The sequence below is a fragment of the Silene latifolia genome, chromosome X (assembly GCF_048544455.1).
Source record: "Silene latifolia isolate original U9 population chromosome X, ASM4854445v1, whole genome shotgun sequence".
NCBI classification, from domain to species: Eukaryota; Viridiplantae; Streptophyta; class Magnoliopsida; order Caryophyllales; family Caryophyllaceae; genus Silene; species Silene latifolia.
Window position 1 is genome coordinate 153,567,658 of NC_133537.1, and position 18,770 is coordinate 153,586,427.

At 33.7% G+C, this 18,770-nt stretch overlaps 1 protein-coding gene across 1 annotated transcript; it reads left to right on the forward strand.

Annotated features, from left to right (window-relative positions):
• Positions 1–477: 477 nt before the first annotated feature.
• On the forward strand, positions 478–6,883 carry LOC141623687 (pyruvate dehydrogenase E1 component subunit alpha-1, mitochondrial-like). The gene is made up of 8 exons (XM_074439835.1): positions 478–1,290; positions 2,078–2,157; positions 2,906–2,983; positions 3,126–3,221; positions 3,306–3,377; positions 3,733–3,786; positions 3,941–4,006; positions 6,487–6,883. Exons 1-8 carry the CDS (start codon positions 588–590, stop codon positions 6,529–6,531), a joined length of 1,194 nt encoding a protein of 397 aa, XP_074295936.1. The 5' UTR covers positions 478–587; the 3' UTR covers positions 6,532–6,883.
• The last annotated feature ends 11,887 nt before the right edge of the window (positions 6,884–18,770 follow it).

Genomic DNA, 18,770 nt, shown 5'->3' on the forward strand with positions numbered 1-18,770 from the left:
AAAAAAAATATTAGTTTAATTATTCGTAAATCGTCTTTTCAAATGCGTGGTATACTGTTTTTACCTATTTCCGTTACAAGGTTAATACGCGTTTTAATTAGATTTTACATCACTTAATTGTATTTTTATGTCATAAATTAGTTTCATGCAAAGTAAAGTAAAAATAGTTTAAGACAAAAATAACTTAACTTATAAAGTGTCTTTTGATGATAATAAACTTTCATTTTCTATCTCTTACTAAGATTATATTAGTATATTATAACATCAAACTACAAGTACGGTTAATTTATGCAATTAATTTAATGAGAATATCTCTTTATAAAACAAAACTAAAAAATAAAAAATACCGTACCGTAGCGTGCGATGGTAACCGTGCAAGTTGCAGTTGGGTTTTGGCACCAACCACGAAGTAAAACAGAATTACCCATTTGGACAAATTGGCTCAACATCAAAATATCAAAATAAAATACAAAGTACACCATTCCCAATTCCCATTTAAGTCTGCCCCTCTCAATCATTTCCATTAAAACCATCCTCTTCCCTCATCAGTCATCTCTTCCCAAACCCAAAAAAAGCAATAATCAACGATGGCATCCTTCCTCCATCACCACCGCCACCTAACCAAATCCAAATCCCTAACCAACTTACTCCGTCCAATCACCACCACCCCTTTCCATCAAATCTCATCCACATCTTCCGAAACCCTAGAAATCGAAACTAGTATCCCTTTCAAATCCCACATCATCGAACCACCTTCCACCACCGTCTCCACCTCCGCTTCCGAACTCATGACTTTCTTCAAAGACATGGCTCTTATGCGTCGTATGGAGATCGCCGCCGATTCCCTTTACAAGGCTAAACTCATTCGTGGTTTCTGTCATCTCTACGACGGCCAGGAGGCCGTCGCTGTTGGTATGGAAGCCGCTATTACTAAGACTGATAACATCATTACCGCCTACCGCGATCATTGTATCTATTTGGCGCGTGGGGGTACCCTTGTTAGCGCGTTTGCTGAGTTGATGGGTAGGCAGGATGGGTGTTCCCGTGGGAAAGGTGGGTCTATGCATTTTTATAGGAAGGATTTCGGGTTTTTCGGAGGACATGGGATTGTTGGGGCGCAGGTTCCGTTGGGGATTGGATTGGCTTTTGCGCAGAAGTATAATAAGGAAGAGGCTGTTAGTTTTGCATTGTATGGTGATGGTGCTGCCAATCAGGGACAGTTGTTTGAGGCTCTTAATATGGCTGCTCTTTGGGATCTTCCTGCTATTTTGGTCTGCGAGAATAATCATTGTATGCTTCATTTCTTGAGTTTTTTGTTTGGTTAGTTGAGTATATGCTTTTGCTGTTTTCTTATGTTTTGATGCTTTTAGATGCTCATCATGTTAGTCACTCCAAATCATTTATGGATTATGAGTTTTTTTTTTTTTTTTTTTTTTTTTTTTTTTTTTTTTTTTTAATGAAAACTCGTTTGAGAGTTATGATTGGATTGGATTTTTTTGTCACGATTCGCAACTATGGCTCTCATCAGGCTTTGTATGTGAATGTTACTTTTGCTTTACTGAATGAACGGTGAATTATTATCGAATTTGAATTTGTAAGCAATTCTATAAAGGAACAAAGACTCACTATTGTCTGGTTTTGGATGAGGGTGAACTAAATCAAAATGACTCATTAGACTCTATTTGTTTCTTGTACGGTGGAGCAACAGCAGCTTGATTGTGCTACCCTTGATTAATCATCATTATTGGGTGTTGTGAAAAGAGTGTCGCGGTGTTTCCTTACATAGTGGTAAGGTTTTGCATATTTGACCCCTCTTATCCATCCTCAGGCAAAACCCTTTTCATTAGGGCAATTTTGCTGTATACTAGTTTGTGAACCTCAAAGTAGTTTTTCTTTCTTTCATTTTATTTCCTTTTTTAGGCTTAATAGGTTGGTCTGGTGGTGTTTTAAATGGAAATTTTGTTTCACTTCTCGTGGTCCATGGCCCATGGGGTCACATTTCTCTGCATAGTTCATCGACTAATATTCGGTTACCCCTGAATTTTTCATTGATGCGTGACTTCTCCTTTCAATTTAGATGGAATGGGGACTGCAGAATGGAGAGCTGCAAAGAGCCCAGCCTACTACAAGCGTGGAGATTATGTTCCTGGGTTGAAGGTACAGTATTTGATTTGGATTTCCAAGCGTTACTTGATTGGGATGTTTTGTAATCAGAATTGGTTAGTCGTATTTCATTGAAGGTGTTAGGACTTCATTAATGTATTATTATCAGGAGTCATCTGTTTTCTTCTCCCTGCAAAATGGTTTTGTATTATTTGCCTAAACCTCAACTTGTACATCGACGGTTCCATATGATGATTTTTGTGATTCAACACCAAATCATTTTTGGGCTAACACTTAATTGTTACTAAATCTCAGCTTTTAGAAACTTTCGGAAGCTGATAATATTTTGCACACAAGTTGGGACTAGTTCAACAAGTATACGTTTTTTTTTTAGAAAATCACTGGCAGCATTTAGCCGTTTTCAAGGGAGTGGCTTAGTAGGATTTAGAAAAGCATGTGCTGTGTGTGATTGCAATTACGTATTTGGAAGTTGTAGGGTTTGCCCTTCAGAGAAAAAAAGAATGAGGCTTTGATTCACACTGGAGGGTTTTGAAGCATTAGTTGTGATGTGAGTTTAATTTATATTTTTTTCTTCATTAATTTTAGACTGAAAGGCAAGTTGGGATGGGCAAAATATAAGTTTTATGACAAAAAGGCTCTACTCGTCCGCTGTTTTGGCCATTCATTTAGGAAATGAGCTTATTATATTCTTTTATGTGTTTTACGTGATATATTTTTGGAGAGGAGATATTTTGTTACATGGGACAAGTAAACTTTACGTAAAATTGGAATGCCGTTGCAGGTTGATGGTATGGATGTACTGGCAGTTAAGCAAGCGTGCGCATACGCCAAGGATTATGTCTTGAAGAATGGGCCTATTGTAAGTAAATTTCTATATCAGGAGTTTGTTTAGAAAACGTTTCTTTACCAACTGCACAGTGATACATGATTATTTTCAGTATTTATTACCATGATAGATGTAATATTCACCTTTCTTTTCTTTCTGTTCTAATGTCCATTAGATCCTTGAGATGGACACTTATAGGTACCATGGTCACTCCATGTCTGACCCTGGAAGCACCTATCGAACACGTGATGAGATATCTGGTATAAGACAGGTAACGAAGCTGTTTTGGGTTTGTGACTTTCCGAACTACATATTCACTTAAGGCCTTATCTGATTTGTTGATGTTCTTTCTCAGGAACGCGACCCCATTGAGAGAGTGAAGAAACTGTTATTGGCTCATGATATTGCAACAGAAAAGGAACTGAAGGTAAAAGTTTCTTACACTGCTAAGTTATACTCCCTCAATCCCAATCATTTGTTTACCATTTATACTCTTTGTAAAGGGGGTATTTTAATCAAAGGTAACAAATAATTAGGACGCAGGGAGTAGTTATTACAAATAACTTGTGTTGTTTCTCCACATCATATTGACTTCTCTTATCCTTTTTTCTTTTGAAATCTTTTCGGTTAACTTTTGTTTGCTAACAAATCTCATCATAACTTCTCCTCAAAAGTAAACTAAGGCAGGAAATATATGTGCTGTAACGTGGAAACGTTTTTCTAAAGAAAATATTTTGCTTTTCAATGTAAGGCTATGCATGACTTATTTCTTGTTCTCATAGGATTACGAAAAAGTAGTCAGGAAAGAAGTAGATGAAGCTATTGCTAAGGCCAAGGTAAGCAATTTATTCCCCACAGTGGGACCAAGAGAAGTTCTCTCTCTCTCTCTCTCTCTCTCTCTCTCTCTCTTTTTTTTTTATTATTATAATTTTTTTTTCTCTGCTCCACATTATGGTCCTGAGATCCAAAACTTTCTGTTACTTTTTTCAGGAGAGTCCAATGCCTGATACTAAGGAGCTTTTTACGAACATATATGTGAAAGGTTATGGGGCTGAGGTAATATGATTGTACATTTTTCCGTTCATGTTGATAAACTGTAGGACAGTTAAATCGCCACTCTTTCCCTTGCTAAATGAATTTGGTAATTAGATGTGACAAGATGTGAGGTGTTTGACCCAAGTCTCATTAGTCAGTAGGAGGCAATGGTTGCAAATATGACCCCTTTTTTTTGCTTATAAATGATAATCTGTTGGGCTCTAACACCCAAATTGATTTGTCAATGATCTAATATGATCTGTTGAGATGGTTGATCTTGAGCGAGAAATTGAGCTGTATTATCAAATGGCTTACCACTCATCTAGTTGGATCTTGTTAATAGTTGGTAGGAAGGTTCCACTGCAAAACATTTGGTTCTTCGTGTAAAATAGCACTTTAGAAGACAGGTGATTGTTGTGGCATAGGTCCTCAAAGGTTGCTTTTTCCTCCCACCACCGGCAATTTCAGTAGGTGGGTTGCCAAAGAATTGTAATCGTAAATATTAATGCGGTTTACGGGAATTAGAGTGAATTTAAGTGAGGCTGTAGAGGAATATAAGTCTCAAGAAAGATACTTTTTATTGTTTTTGAAACGTTCTTAGGAATCAACACTATTGGCATTAAAGTTTCCGTTGGATTGAATTGTACTATTTGCTTGTGATGATAAAGGTGGAGCCTTTGGCGCTCAAGTCCATAGGATACAAAGTGTGGATGATAGATAAGGAAGAGATGGATGGAGATTGGAGGGTAGTGGGACTAAATCCGAGATATAGGATTGAGAGTCCCTTACACTAGTTTTTTTTTTTGAATATCCATACTTAGGTACCCTAGTTTCGTTCCAAAATATTTCCGACCTATTTGAGGGAACAAAGATTGGAACCCGTTGAGAGCCACCAAAGCTAACTCATAGTTCATCAGCATAGATACTGCTAGGTAATAGCTAGATTAAGGCTCACTCTTAGCATCTAAGAACGCTATTACACATGGGACTTTGATCAATGAATTCTCCTAACATTCTTTCGGACTTGTAAAATAATTGCGTAACAATTAAGCTGGAATAACTTCTCAGCCTGGGTCTGTTTGGAGACACCTTTTTAGCTCAACTTCCCTGACTGGCTCGAAATGTGCCAAACTCAAAACTCAACAAAGCAACCCGGCCAAAATCGATCCAACAGATGGAACTCGCCAGTTTACACCTCTACTTTGGGGAGCACTCTATTAAGGAATCTAGTGCTACTGAGGGTGAATGAGTGTAGTACGCTTTAGTGATTATGTGAATGGATTGTGGGTTACTTTGCTTTTAGTGAAGCCACGGTATGTTGTTCAATACTTGGCAAAGTTATGGTTGTCCTAGGATAGTATATCTATTTTTTTTTTTTGGTACAAGGGATAATATATCTATTGGCATGGTTTTCTATTGCACACTACTTATTGTGCGAGTCATAACCCCAAATTTACTTGATAAAAATGTTATTTTAATTGAGTAAGTATTTGACCTATACTATCGATCCATTGGTTTTTTTAACACTTTCGTATTTGAGTTGTTTAATTGGATTCTGTATACTTATATTTATGCAAACAATTGAGTGTGATCACATAAGGTATATATATTGTCACCCGTTTACACCCTCTTTTACCAAATAAAGTGTAAAGACTAAAGAGAATTCCTTGGATAGAGGAAATAATTGGTAAAATATGTTCAAGAATAAGACAATCCCTAGACTATTTTCTCTGTTTTTTTTTGAGATCATTTTCTCATTTGTTCTTATCATGTACCTGAATTTTCTTGTTCCTTTTCCTTCATTTGTGTGTTTGTGTACCAGTGAGTAATGCACTCCTATTTCTTGCAAACCACTTGTTCAAAAATGCACCCTGTTTCTTTTCATTTTATTACGTTTTCAATGATTCCAGGGGTAGATTAGGTGAACCTTTAGCTCTTAGTTTTAAAAAAACATACCTTGAGTGCGCCTAAGGCGCGCCTTGGATGAGGCACTAGCCAAAATGCCTTGGTGCATTTTAGGTGCGCCTTTTAGACTAGGCTCACCTAACAAGGCTAACTAGTATGCACTTTCCATATGATTTAGACAAGGCTCACCATTTCTTTTCCCCATTATTCCCAGCTTTACTCCTTAACATGTTAACCCACTTGAAAACTCTTAAAAAGGCTATTGTTGCCCAAAGTTTTATTTGGAAATTACAAATTTGTTCTAAAAAATAAGGCGGCACGCGCGTTCGCCTTGTGCTTCCAAGATTCTTTAACAAGAAAGACACAAAATTTCATCTATGGTTTGTTATGCTTATGGTTCTTCTGAGAGAGCTACCATAAGCAAAAGAGCAGATGCACTTGATCATATTTCCTTACGGAGTAAGAAAGAGATAGATATAGAGAAAGAAAGGCCTACACATAATTTATCATAAAACCTTTTCCTTTTAGCAGTGTTTGTTTACTGTTTTGCTTGTAATTTAAGTTTTTATAACCCCTCATTTTGCTATTATTTGCAGTCATTTGGTGCTGACAGGAAAGAACTTAGAACTACTCTACCGTGAGCCAATTGTTTTTTCCCAAGAGCATATGACATTTGAAGAGAAGATCAAAATCTGAAATAAAAAAAGGTTTTAACCCGATTTTTTTACCGGCGAGTGCAACTTTGGAAGTGCTGTGTAGGTTTTTATGTGGCTGCTGGCTTTGTTTATTATCATCTTATGTGTTGATATAAGGAACTTCATTTCATTGATTGAAGCTTCACTTTGCTTGTGCCACTACTTGCTATGGTCTTAGCTTCACCCAACATAATGCGATTAGCATATAGTAATGGAATTAGTTTTGCTAATTTTGAAGTACACAAAAACGAAATTCAAAATCTTTTATGAAGCAACAAATTGTGGTGATTGTTTCTTAGTCGCTTTGCAGTATGCCTTTCTTTCTTGTTTTACTTTGTGGATAATATGCGAAATTATACTGTGCAAATGAGTTTAATATATTGGTCGAGTTTAAGCCTTAGGAATGTAGACGTGTTAAAACATAGGGGGTTGTCATTCTTTCTGGATTTGAATTCTGATTAATATCTGATGATTTAAGCTAAAACAAAAGTGGAATGTATGACAAACGTGAAACCCCACCAATTATTTTATATTTTAGATTTTCCACCAATTATTCAATTTACTTTTCACCTGTTTGTTGTTCCAAATATGTGAATAGAACTTTAAACAGATGCATGGAATTGAATTGAATGGAGGGGTAGATATTAAGAGAGTAAATCAAATATATCTAAGAGCGATAGTTAAAAAAAGTAGTCGGGTTTCTTTTAATTTGTTCTCTCAAAAGGAAAGGGGTCATCAAATATATGTAAGAGCGATAGTTAAAAAAAGTCGACGAGTTTCTTTTAATATGCTCTCTCAAAAGGAAAGGGGTTAGGTGGTTGGGTGTGTGCAAGAGATTGTTGGTGTGGGGAAGGGGTTTGAGATGGCAAGAGGCGGGCATTTGAGGTGGTCGATGACAATGGTGAGTGGGAGTTTGTAGGGAGGCGCGCACGTGTAGGGTGGTGGCACGGACGCCGTCTATCGAGGAGGGGGTGGTCGGCAGCAAGAGAGTGGCCAGTGGGTGAGGGAGGGATCCTGACCACCTGGACCTGGGCGGCGTGTCAATCAATGGGGCAGAGGAGGGGCGGTGGGGAAGGTGATTGGGTGGTGGTTGAAAGGCGGAGTAATAATAATTAACATGAGAATACAAAAAAGAAGGGTTAAAATGGGAAGGGTAAATAAAAGAAGGGTTAAAATGGGAAGGGTAAATTGGGAAATTGCGTATACATTAAAGTGCATAAGCCAGTAAAATCTCATTTGTATAATAATAAAATAACGGAATTACTTTTTCACATACGAACTTTACTCTTTCACATACACTTTTTCATTAATTTTCCATATCATATCCTTTTTTCCTAAATCTAACCAAATTATATCTCATATGTACTTTTTTTTTTTCTAAATTCGAATCTAATGTTTTACAAACTTGAATCTATATATATCAATACTATATATTAAATCCAGAAACCAAGGGATTTCAATGTAATTAAAGAAAGTTATACAAATTAATTATACTATATAGTTTTAAATCAATAAGATCTAGTGTGATGAATAGATTAAGGGATCTCAATGCAAATATTATATAATTTGGGTTAAAATTAAATTATATAGAAGCTTGATAATTTTCCTAAACATTTGAAACATGGTCAATTTTCTTAAAATAAAATAATTAATTAAGATGATCAATTTCCTTAAAATAAAATAATTAATTAAAATGGTCAATTTCAAGGAGAAGATGCTTGGTAACTTTCTTAAATATTTATAGAAGACTAGAAGATGGTCAATTTCCTTAAAATAAAATAATTAATTAGTATAAACATGCACACTTATGGTATTAATTATTATCATCATAAAATTATATACTAAATTTAAAATCTATGCAATTTTATTAAACTTTATAGTTTATTAGATGTATAGAGATGTTAATTATTTAACATACCAAAATATAATAAGTAGGTTATAAATAATTCAAGTTAGATTCCATAATATATAATATTGCATAATTTTTTCGATTTGATTTAATGCATATATGTATTATATTTATATAAATATATAATCCTCTTAAAATTGCATGTCTAAGTAGTAAAAGTAATTTCTTCAGTAAAGAAAAGAATTGTAATAACATTGGATATAGTTATATGATAGTAATCACTCATTTGAATAGTAAAAGTAACAATATTATCAGCGAGATTAGTGAAAGTGGTAGAAACAACAATGGGAGTAGTGAAGTAATCAATATTAATACGACAATAGTGAAAGTAACAATAATTACGGCAGGAGTAGTGAAATTATCAATATTAATGCGGCAGTAGTGACAGTAACAATAATTACGGCGGGAGTAATGAAAGTAACAATGATTACGGACAAGTAGTGAAATGTGAAATTATCAATATTAATGCGGCAGTAGTGACAGTAACAATAATTACGGCGGGAATAGTGAAAGTAACAATGATTACAGGCAAGTAGTGAAATGTTATTACTATTGTTTCATTAATAAGAGTAAAATATTAATAGCGGGAGACCGGGAGTAGTGAATTTGTCTCAAAATTTATTTCATCGTAATTTTAGTATATGTCGTAGAAAAATATATTAATGATAAATTTATGGGTTATGCAACTTTAAGTAATTTTATTTAATGGAAAAAAAAAATTAATGGTAAGTAGAGGTAGCCCGGGCGAAGCCGGGCACCAATACTAGTATATAAAAGAGAGTTTTTTCGAGCGATTTGAGAGCGTCCACATCATCAAAAATCAATTTAGGAAAGTATAATTTTTGATGTAAAAAATAAAGTGGAAAATCTTTTAATTATTATAATATGTATATTTCCTAAATTATATTCAAGTGATATTTCCAATTTTTATATCAAACTTTTACATTTCATTTGGCAAAAAAATATCGTTAAAAAAATTATGAAAATAATATAATTAGCTTTGTGTTAAAAAATGCTATCATTAGAGTATAAATTTCATATTATTTGCACATATTAAAGATGGTGTACTTCTTAATACGTAAAATTGTGTACTTTTTAGTATGTTTTGTCCCACATTGAAAAATAAGTAGGTGTGGTGAATATACTACATATAAATAGTATAATTGTCCCACATCGAAAGATTAGTATAAGGTCATGTGATCCTATGATTATAAATAGGATGCATATTTGGAACTTATGTATCCACCCAAAATTTTTTGAGTCTCATAAATATTATTTTAAAGAGCTCTTAAGATTTTCTATCATTATCTACGATATGATATAAAAAATAAAGTGGAAATCGTTGGGAACTACCCGGGAAAGAGTTAAGAACATGAACAAGAAAATAAAAAAACTAAAGATTTTACTAATGGTTGTCTTCTGAATGCAGTAATAGAGCGTTAATGAGTCGTTACATGTACGATGTAGAGATCCATATCTAATGATCGAGACTAAGTGATTTTACCTTCAAAGAAAAATAATATGTATACAATAGTGGTTTTTTTTAAGAAGAGACATATATTTCTTGGTATGTTATATCTTTCACATTGAAAAATAATGTACGCATTATGAACATACTACGTCTAAATAATTAAATTATGTATCTCACATTGAAATAATAGTATACGGTAGGGTGATTCTATAAATATAAATAGGAGGCATCCTTGAAACTTATGTATTAATCCAAAATTTTTTGATTTTTTGATATAAAAGATTTAGACTTTTTAGTATGTTATATGTCCCACATTGAAAAATAATGTAGGTGTTGTGAATATATTATGTATAAATAATAGAAATGTCCCCTATATATACATTTTCTATATTATATTAAAGTGATGTTTATAATTTTGATATAAAAACTTTATATTTCATTTGAAAAAAAAGTCTCGTATGAAAATTATATAATTAGATTGTGACAAAAAAAATGCTATTATTAGAGTGTATATTGTATTGTATTTTCTCATTATTAAATGGGGTTGATGTCAAAGTAGGTGCCAAAAAAAATGGTGTACTTAGTATGTTATTTGTCCTACATTGAAAAGTAACGTAAGTGTGGTGAATATACTATGTATAAATATTAGAATTGTCTCACATCGGAATATTACCGTAAGGCATGGTGATCTTATGATTATAAATAGAAGTCATAACCCAAAATCTTTTGATTCCCTTAAGTATTGTCAGAGATAACTCTTAAAAGAGTTTGTATTACTGTCTCTGCAATAATGGTTTCTAATCTAAGTTAATGTTTGGAAAATCTTTTAGTTATTATAATATATACTATGTATTTCTTATTTTATATTCAAGTAATGTTTTTAATTTTTATAGAAAAACTTTTAAATTTCATTTGACAAAATCATGTAGGTAAAAAAATTATGAAAATAATATTATTCGATTCATGGTAAGAAATGCTATCATTAGAGTATATATAGATTTCATATAATTTGCACATATTAAAGATGGTGTATTTCATAGTATGTTATATCTCCCACATTGAAAAATAATATAGGTGTGATAAATATACTACATATAAAAAATAGAATTTTCCCACATCAAAATAGAGCATAAGGTTGGTGATTCTATGAGCATCCTTGGAACTTAAAAGATCAACCCAAAATCTTTTGAATCGCTTAAGTATTGTCTTGGAGAGCTCTTAAAAGTTTATATCATTATATTTTCTACCTATAGATTTTATATGTCCCATATTGAAAAATAATGTAGGTGTGGTAATAAATATACTATGTTTAAATAATATAATTAGAATTGTGTTAAAAAATATTCTATCATTAGAGTATAGGTTCTTATCATTTGCACATATTTTAATTATGATAAAAAAAAAAATAGAAAACAAACGTCCATGGTAGCATGTGTAATCTATCAAAGTTCAAGGTTATCATGAGAAATTTCCAATATTATAATGATATAGTTAATTAAATTTGCTTTTGAAAGAGAGATATCCGTACCAATAAAACAATAAAGGGGGTATTATTTTTTAATTGTTATTTTATTGTCACGCCATCAAACTTAACGTCCATTTAACAACCTTTACATTATGGGGTACCATGGGCAAAAAAATGGAACCTCAAGGGTACCATAGGCAGATTTTTAAAAGTAGGGGTAACATGGAAAATCTAACAAAATTAAGGGGTACCACGAGAAATTTTCGTATCTCAACTATGTTAATTTTTTTTTGAAGAAAAATAACGTACAAATATTAATGGAGAGTACTTGATCATAATATTAAATTTAAATATAACTATTAGATATAATAAGTAGCAATTGTCTGTAGTTGGTATTCGAGATCTGGTTGGATGTCGAACTAAGTGCAGAAAAAGATGGAGTAATTCTGAGTATGTTATTTGTCCCACATTGAAAAATAATGCAGGTTTGATAAATATATATTACGTATAAATATTAGAATTGTCCCATATCAGAAAAAAAATCCAATTTTTGTGAATATTACTTATAAATAGTAGAATTGTCCCACATCGAAAGATTAGTATAAGGTGGGGTGATTATATGATTATAAATAAGAGTTAACCCACGTATATATTAATCTTTTATTTTTTTTGAAAGAGAGATTTTAATAATATGTAAACAAATCATTAGACATATAATGTAAACATTAAACGCTTATAACATTTTTTTTTTTGCATTATAAATAAGCTAATTACCCCGTTGCAACGCACGGACATTCAAACTAGTAATGCATTATAATCCTCCATTGTTTCACCCTTCTAAATAATTTCCAATTATAATTGATTCCATTGCCAGTACTGAACAATAACTCGACTCATCATAGTTACAACCATTGCCATCTACGCATTATTGAACAAAAGTAATTCAGCCATTGCCGTCTACGCATTATTGAACAAAAGTGAGGAAAACATGATGCTAGAATTCAAGTGTAGTACCAATTTACCAAACAACTTGCTTGGAAAATTTCAAGTGTAGCAGAAACAATTAATTAGATGAGAAACCACTGAATTAATTATTTTTTTTGCTGCAAGTGCAGTACCAAACAAATTGCTAGGGAACGCAGGTCTGGGGAGAGAGGGTCGGGGAAGGACGAGAAATGGGTGGTCGTCAGAGGGAGCGGGGTGTCGGACATGGGGTGGTCAGACAAGAGTATGGTCGGCCGAAGCACAGGTCATCGGAGGGAGGTGAAGGGAAGGGAGTTGAAAAAAATCAATTGTGTGATGGAAAAAAATGACAAGGGTATAATTGTAAAAACCGTGTATAAAAGAGTAAAATCCGTATGTGAAAAAACATAACCCTAAAATAATGCCACAAAAAATTTATCAAATTTGCATTGTTGTAATTGGTCATTTTGTTGGATGATTCTGACTATCAACAACTCCGAATCCTAACTAACAAAGCCTTCTAATATAAGTATATAACCATTACTTAAAACTAATCATTTATTGTGCTCTCATTTTATAGCAATAACAATAGAAGAACTCTATATTAAGATTTTCTCCCGCCATGTCATATTTCTTCATTCCCAATATTTAAGAACTTTAATCCACAATAGATGGACGTTTTTTTCCTTGAAAATGGACAAAGTTTAAAGATATCTCACATTTTTTATGTCATGATCAATGATCATTGGTCATCACATTTCCGTAGGCTTACAAACCCAGTTATTATTTTAGACCTAGACCTTGGTTCTTAAAATTAAAGAACAAACTTTATTATTACCTCATATCCAATCCATTGGTAACATTTACTTTTGGCTGATCTTCGAGGTAATACTTTGACATTATTTTTCTTCATTTATACGACTTTTTTTTTTTTTTTTTTTTTTACAAAAAATATATTTTTTGTGATAAGACTTTTCATTGTAAATCCAAATATGTCAGTTTCTTTCAAAGTTTCGAAACAGTCAAAATTTTCTAAGTTTGACCTTCAAAAAGTAGATGTTACCAATAAATTGGATAGAAGTATTTTGCGAAAGTGGCGATTAGAACCCTTAAGTTTAGCTAATGGTAAAATTAAACCCCCTAACTTTTTTATGTAGCAATTAACCCCCTTAAGTTTAATTAGATGTGAAATTTAACCCCAAATCTATTTCTCCTCAAAATCTCATGAGAAAATCAACCACTACTTTATACTCCTATAATAATTAAACCGCGAATGTGGCAATTATAACCCTTAAGTTTAACTAATGGTGAAATTAAACCCCCTAACTTCTCTATGTAGTAATTATCCCCCTTAAGTCTAATTAAACGTGAAATTCAACCCCAACTCAATTTATCCTCAAAATCTCATAAGAATGTCAATATCTCGTCAATATCTCATCGTATTTTCATCATTGAAAACTAATAACACACATGTTAGATAATAAAAAAATATGAATTCTCCATGACAATACGGGGAATATTTTTCACTATAACCTCTTTTTCATCCTCTTCTAAAACTATTTCTTTTGCAATTATCTTTGTGATTCACTGTTAACTTCTTTTGTTCAAGGTAATTCAGTATACTATTCTCTTACTTTATTCATTCAAGCAACAAGTTTCTTCATAAACAAAATCATGTACAGTCGCTACCTACAAGATTGATGACTAATGCAAACATCATCAATTAATTGAGACATGAAGATATGAGTTTTTACCCAAATATTTGTTGAAATTTACGTTTCTATCGCCATTTGATTTTGATCTCGATTAATATTATATACTAGAGAAATTGTAGTTATTTAATCAAGCACATGAAATATATGTAGTGGTTTTGATAAATAAATAGGATATTGACAAAGACGAAATTGCAGGTGTATCGAAATGGGACTAATGGGTGGGATTGCTTCGTTTTTTTTCTGAAGAAAATGATTTGCATTGTTTAATTATCGCGAAAGTGGCGATTAGAACCCTTAAGTTTAGCTAATGGTGAAATTAAACCCCCTAACTTTTTTATGTAGCAATTAACCCCCTTAAGTTTAATTAAATGTGAAATTCTACCCCAAATCTATTTCTCCTCAAAATCTCATGAGAAAATCAACTACTACTTTATACTCCTATAGTAATTAAACAATGCAAATCATTTTCTTCAGAAAAAAACGAAACAATCTCACCCATTAGTCCCATTTCGATACACCTGCAATTTGATCTTTGTCAATATCCTATTTATTTATAAAAATCACTACATATATTTCATGTGCTTGATTAAATAACTACAATTTCTCTAGTATATAATATTAATCGAGATCAAAATCAAATGGCGATAGAAACGTAAATTTCAACAAATATTTGGGTAAAAGCTCATATCTTCATGTCTCAATTAATTGATGATGTTTGCATTAATCATCAATCTTGTGGGTAGCGACTGTACATGAGTTTGTTTATGAAGAAACTTGGTGCTTGAATGAATAAAGTAAGAGAATAGTAGACTGAATTACCTTGAACAAAAGAAGTTAACAGTGAATCATAGAGATAACTGCAAGAGAAATAGTTATAGAAGAGGATGATAAAGAGGTTACAGTGATAAAAGTATTCCCCGTATTGTCATGGAGAATTCATATTTTTTAATTATCTTACATGCGTGTTATTAGTTTTCAATGATGAAAATACGATGAGATATTGACAAGATATTGCCATTCTTATGATATTTTGAGGATAAATTTAGTGGGGTTGAATTTCACGTTTAATTAGACTTAAGAGGGTTAATTACTACATAGAGAAGTTAGGGGGTTTAATTTCACCATTAGTTAAACTTAAGGGTTCTAATCGCCACATTCGCGAGTATCTAATAGATGAACTTTTAAAATAAAATTATTGATGACAATCTCAAAACTAATACTTAACTAGTATTGTAATGCTCTTAGGTAGTAAACAATGGGAGCAACCTACGACTATTACCGAGGCCAAAATCGGATGGTACTTGTACAACTTGAACTACTTGTTATCTACTCCGCAATCCGTTCCGGTCAATTGTTATCCTTTGATTTTGTTACAAAGATCAAGAGAAGAGGAGGGGACCAATTATAAAATGACAAGTGTACCTGATGAGTAGTATTTTAGTCGCTTTTTACCCCGCATTTATATCTTATTCCGACTCGATTTTGCGTGCTTAATTGTTTAATTAGCTCATTTATCTACTAATTTATAATAATTAGTCGTATTAGTTATATTTAATAATTAGTCGTATTGTTATTATAATATTGGTATTATTACTATTACTTTATTAATATATTTAATATAATTTGTAAGCAAGGCGAAATAATACGGAGATCGGGAGAATAAAGACGGGTTAAGGCAAGGTGGAATAATGAGACGGAAGCATGAACCAAGTTGAGTGAAGACGGAATTTGAGGAAGGGTCAAGGCAAGAAAATAAAGTGGAAGTCAACCATTGACTTATCAATTGACCATCATCTTCAGTCGTCACCCAGTACTTTTCATCATCCCCTACTGCTTATACATTGCTTCACCATTCACGAATTCGAACTCGGAATCGAAATCCGAGTTGATTCGTGCAATCATCATGCACCTCGTCACCACCATTCATTCATCACCAACTCTAGCAACAGCAATAGTAGCAACGACCATGGCGCGAAACCCGACACCCGCGCATTCATCATCAACATCCCCTTCATCACCATTAAACTCGACAACCACCATTCCGCCATTACCTGCACCAACCCCGACAACACCATACAACCTCCATCACCATCACCTGCATCTGCAACCGTCATTCACCTCCGTCATCCTGCGCACAACACCATTCTAGCAACAACATCGACAACCCGTCCCCTATGCTTGACCATGTCCCTTAATCTCCTCCACCAGAAGCAAACCGCCACGATTCTAATCACCTTCACTTTACCACACTTCAATCACCACCAATCAGCTGCCCATCATCACCAACGGCAGCAACATCCCCACCAGGCGACAACCACCATCATTGATGCGTACATTTTATATAGACTTTTTGTACCGTATTTGCACGCATTTCTATAAATATTTCGTAGTATTAAGCTACAAATGTCCCCCGAATTGTCTACTTTGGTTTCTCTTGTCCTATTTGCAGGAATGAACCAAAGAGAAGCGGAATCAAGCTTAGAATATGTCCCTATGCATGCATTTAGGAGATGAGTTGAGTCGGAGCTTGGAAACTACTATTTGGTGATGCGTGTAGAAGTAAAGAAGCTAGGCGAGCAAAAGAAGAGCTTCAAATTACTAGTGCCTACTTTGAAGAGCCATATCTCGAGTTCTACAACTGATATTCAAGTGATTCCAACTGGAGGTAAAATCTTATCCTCTTATCTTCCCAACGCCACAAAAATCGCTTGTTTCGGACAAGTTACGAAGAAATGGCGGCCGTATGAAGTTCAGTGCGCGAAGTAGGAATTACGCGCTGAAACTACTCGATCGAGTACTTTTTGTACTCGATCGAGCACTTTGGATCTCTCGATCGACTACCTTGATTCTTACAGTACTCGATCGAGTGCTTTTGTGCTCGATCGAGAGCTTTTGAGGAAGAAATACTCGATCGACCAACTTTATGTTACTCGATCGAGTAAAACCAAGTCTGACGCGCAGGATTTATGTCGAGACTTATTATATTTAGCGATATTATATTATTAGTTAATAAAATCTCTTACTATATAAGAGAAAAACATTCATTAGGTTAAGGGTTTAGAACTTTTCACTGCTTGAACCTCTATTACGTTGCTTTGTTCTCTTATTTTCCGGATCTTAAATTCTGTAATTTCTCTTCCTTTCTCTTATTCCCTTAATTTCTCTTCCTATAATCTCTTTGTTGATTTAGTTTATGTTATTTAGTTTCTTCCCTCTTTTTATTATGTTGTTATTGATTATTGCTTTAGTTGTTATTAGTTTTGTTAATTTCATTATGCATAGCTAATTCCCTCGCTAGGATTTAGGGGAACCAAGAATGAATGATGGTAGTTAAATAGGTTTGCAGATCTGATGCTTGTTCCATGTCTTTGTTGTTATAAGTAGCTTTTAATGATGATTAGACGGTTAATGCGCATAATTGTTCTAGTTATTTTTGGCAAACTCTAACCTAGATCGGAAGATTGAAAGGAGTGAGACCTGCTACAATTCTTTAGGTTACTCTAATGTGGACGGAAGCTAAGTTAGTAGTATTTTAGGGTGAATAGCAGACCGGAAGGACCTTTTCATTACCCCTTAGACCGACGCATGTGACTAATCTGCGATCTAGACTACGACCATAGAACATTCATTGGTGACCCGACAATCCTAGTTCCCTTTCTCTCTATTGTTAGATTTATTTACTTCTCGTTGTTTAGTTAGATTAGTTAGTTATAAATTCAACCAAAAACCCCCAATTGTGACATCTGACAGACTTAGTTGAGCAAGTAGACACAATAGCCTCCCAGTGGATTCGACCCCGACTTCCCTAGCTGCATTAGTTAGAGACCTTTCGGGTTTATCTTTGATAGGATTGCGACAGCCGTGTCAAACTTTGGCGCCGTTGCCTGGGAGGCGACGCTTTTTACTTGTTTTATTTGCGTTTGTCTTTAGCCTCAAGGAATTTATTCCTTGAGGCAATTCTTATCTTCTTTTCTAGTGCTGTTTTGATAGGTCCTACAGGTCTAGCTGAACAGGATTATTGGGAGAAGATTATCATAAGGAAGGCTTGAGTACCTTTGATCTTCTACTTATGTTCCATCCCATGGCGCAGCAGGTGGCATTTTGTGAGAGATGTGGTTCTGCGGGGCACAATGCTGTTACTTGTTATGCGGAGAATGATCGAGTCTATGCTTATCAGCAGTATAGACAAGGTCGTTATGGTTCTCAAAGTGGGGGTTACCCAAAATATTCTCCACTTCCGCCGCAGAATTACTATGTGCCGCCACATCCGTTTCAGCAACAAGGCTCTCAAAAGCCTCCATTTGTTTGGCCACCGCAACAACAAATCCCTTCTGTAATACCCTGTAATTTGATAGAAGTTATATTTATGATTCGAACATTTTTTTATAGTTAATTATGACGTTATAATTAATAATTGTGAGTAAGACGGAATAGTTTAATAAAATAAGAATAATATAATAAAATAAGAATTTAGGTCGGAAAGGTGTTATGAGCCATGTGGACCTCGGATACGTACTCGGATTTCCGAGTAGTAATATAATAATTATAGCTATAGTAATAATAATAAAAAATAATAGTAATACCAATATTAATAGTAGAATACATATTATTTATTAGTAAGTTTCCTAATTAGGAAATACATGTCCTTAACCTAGCCTATAA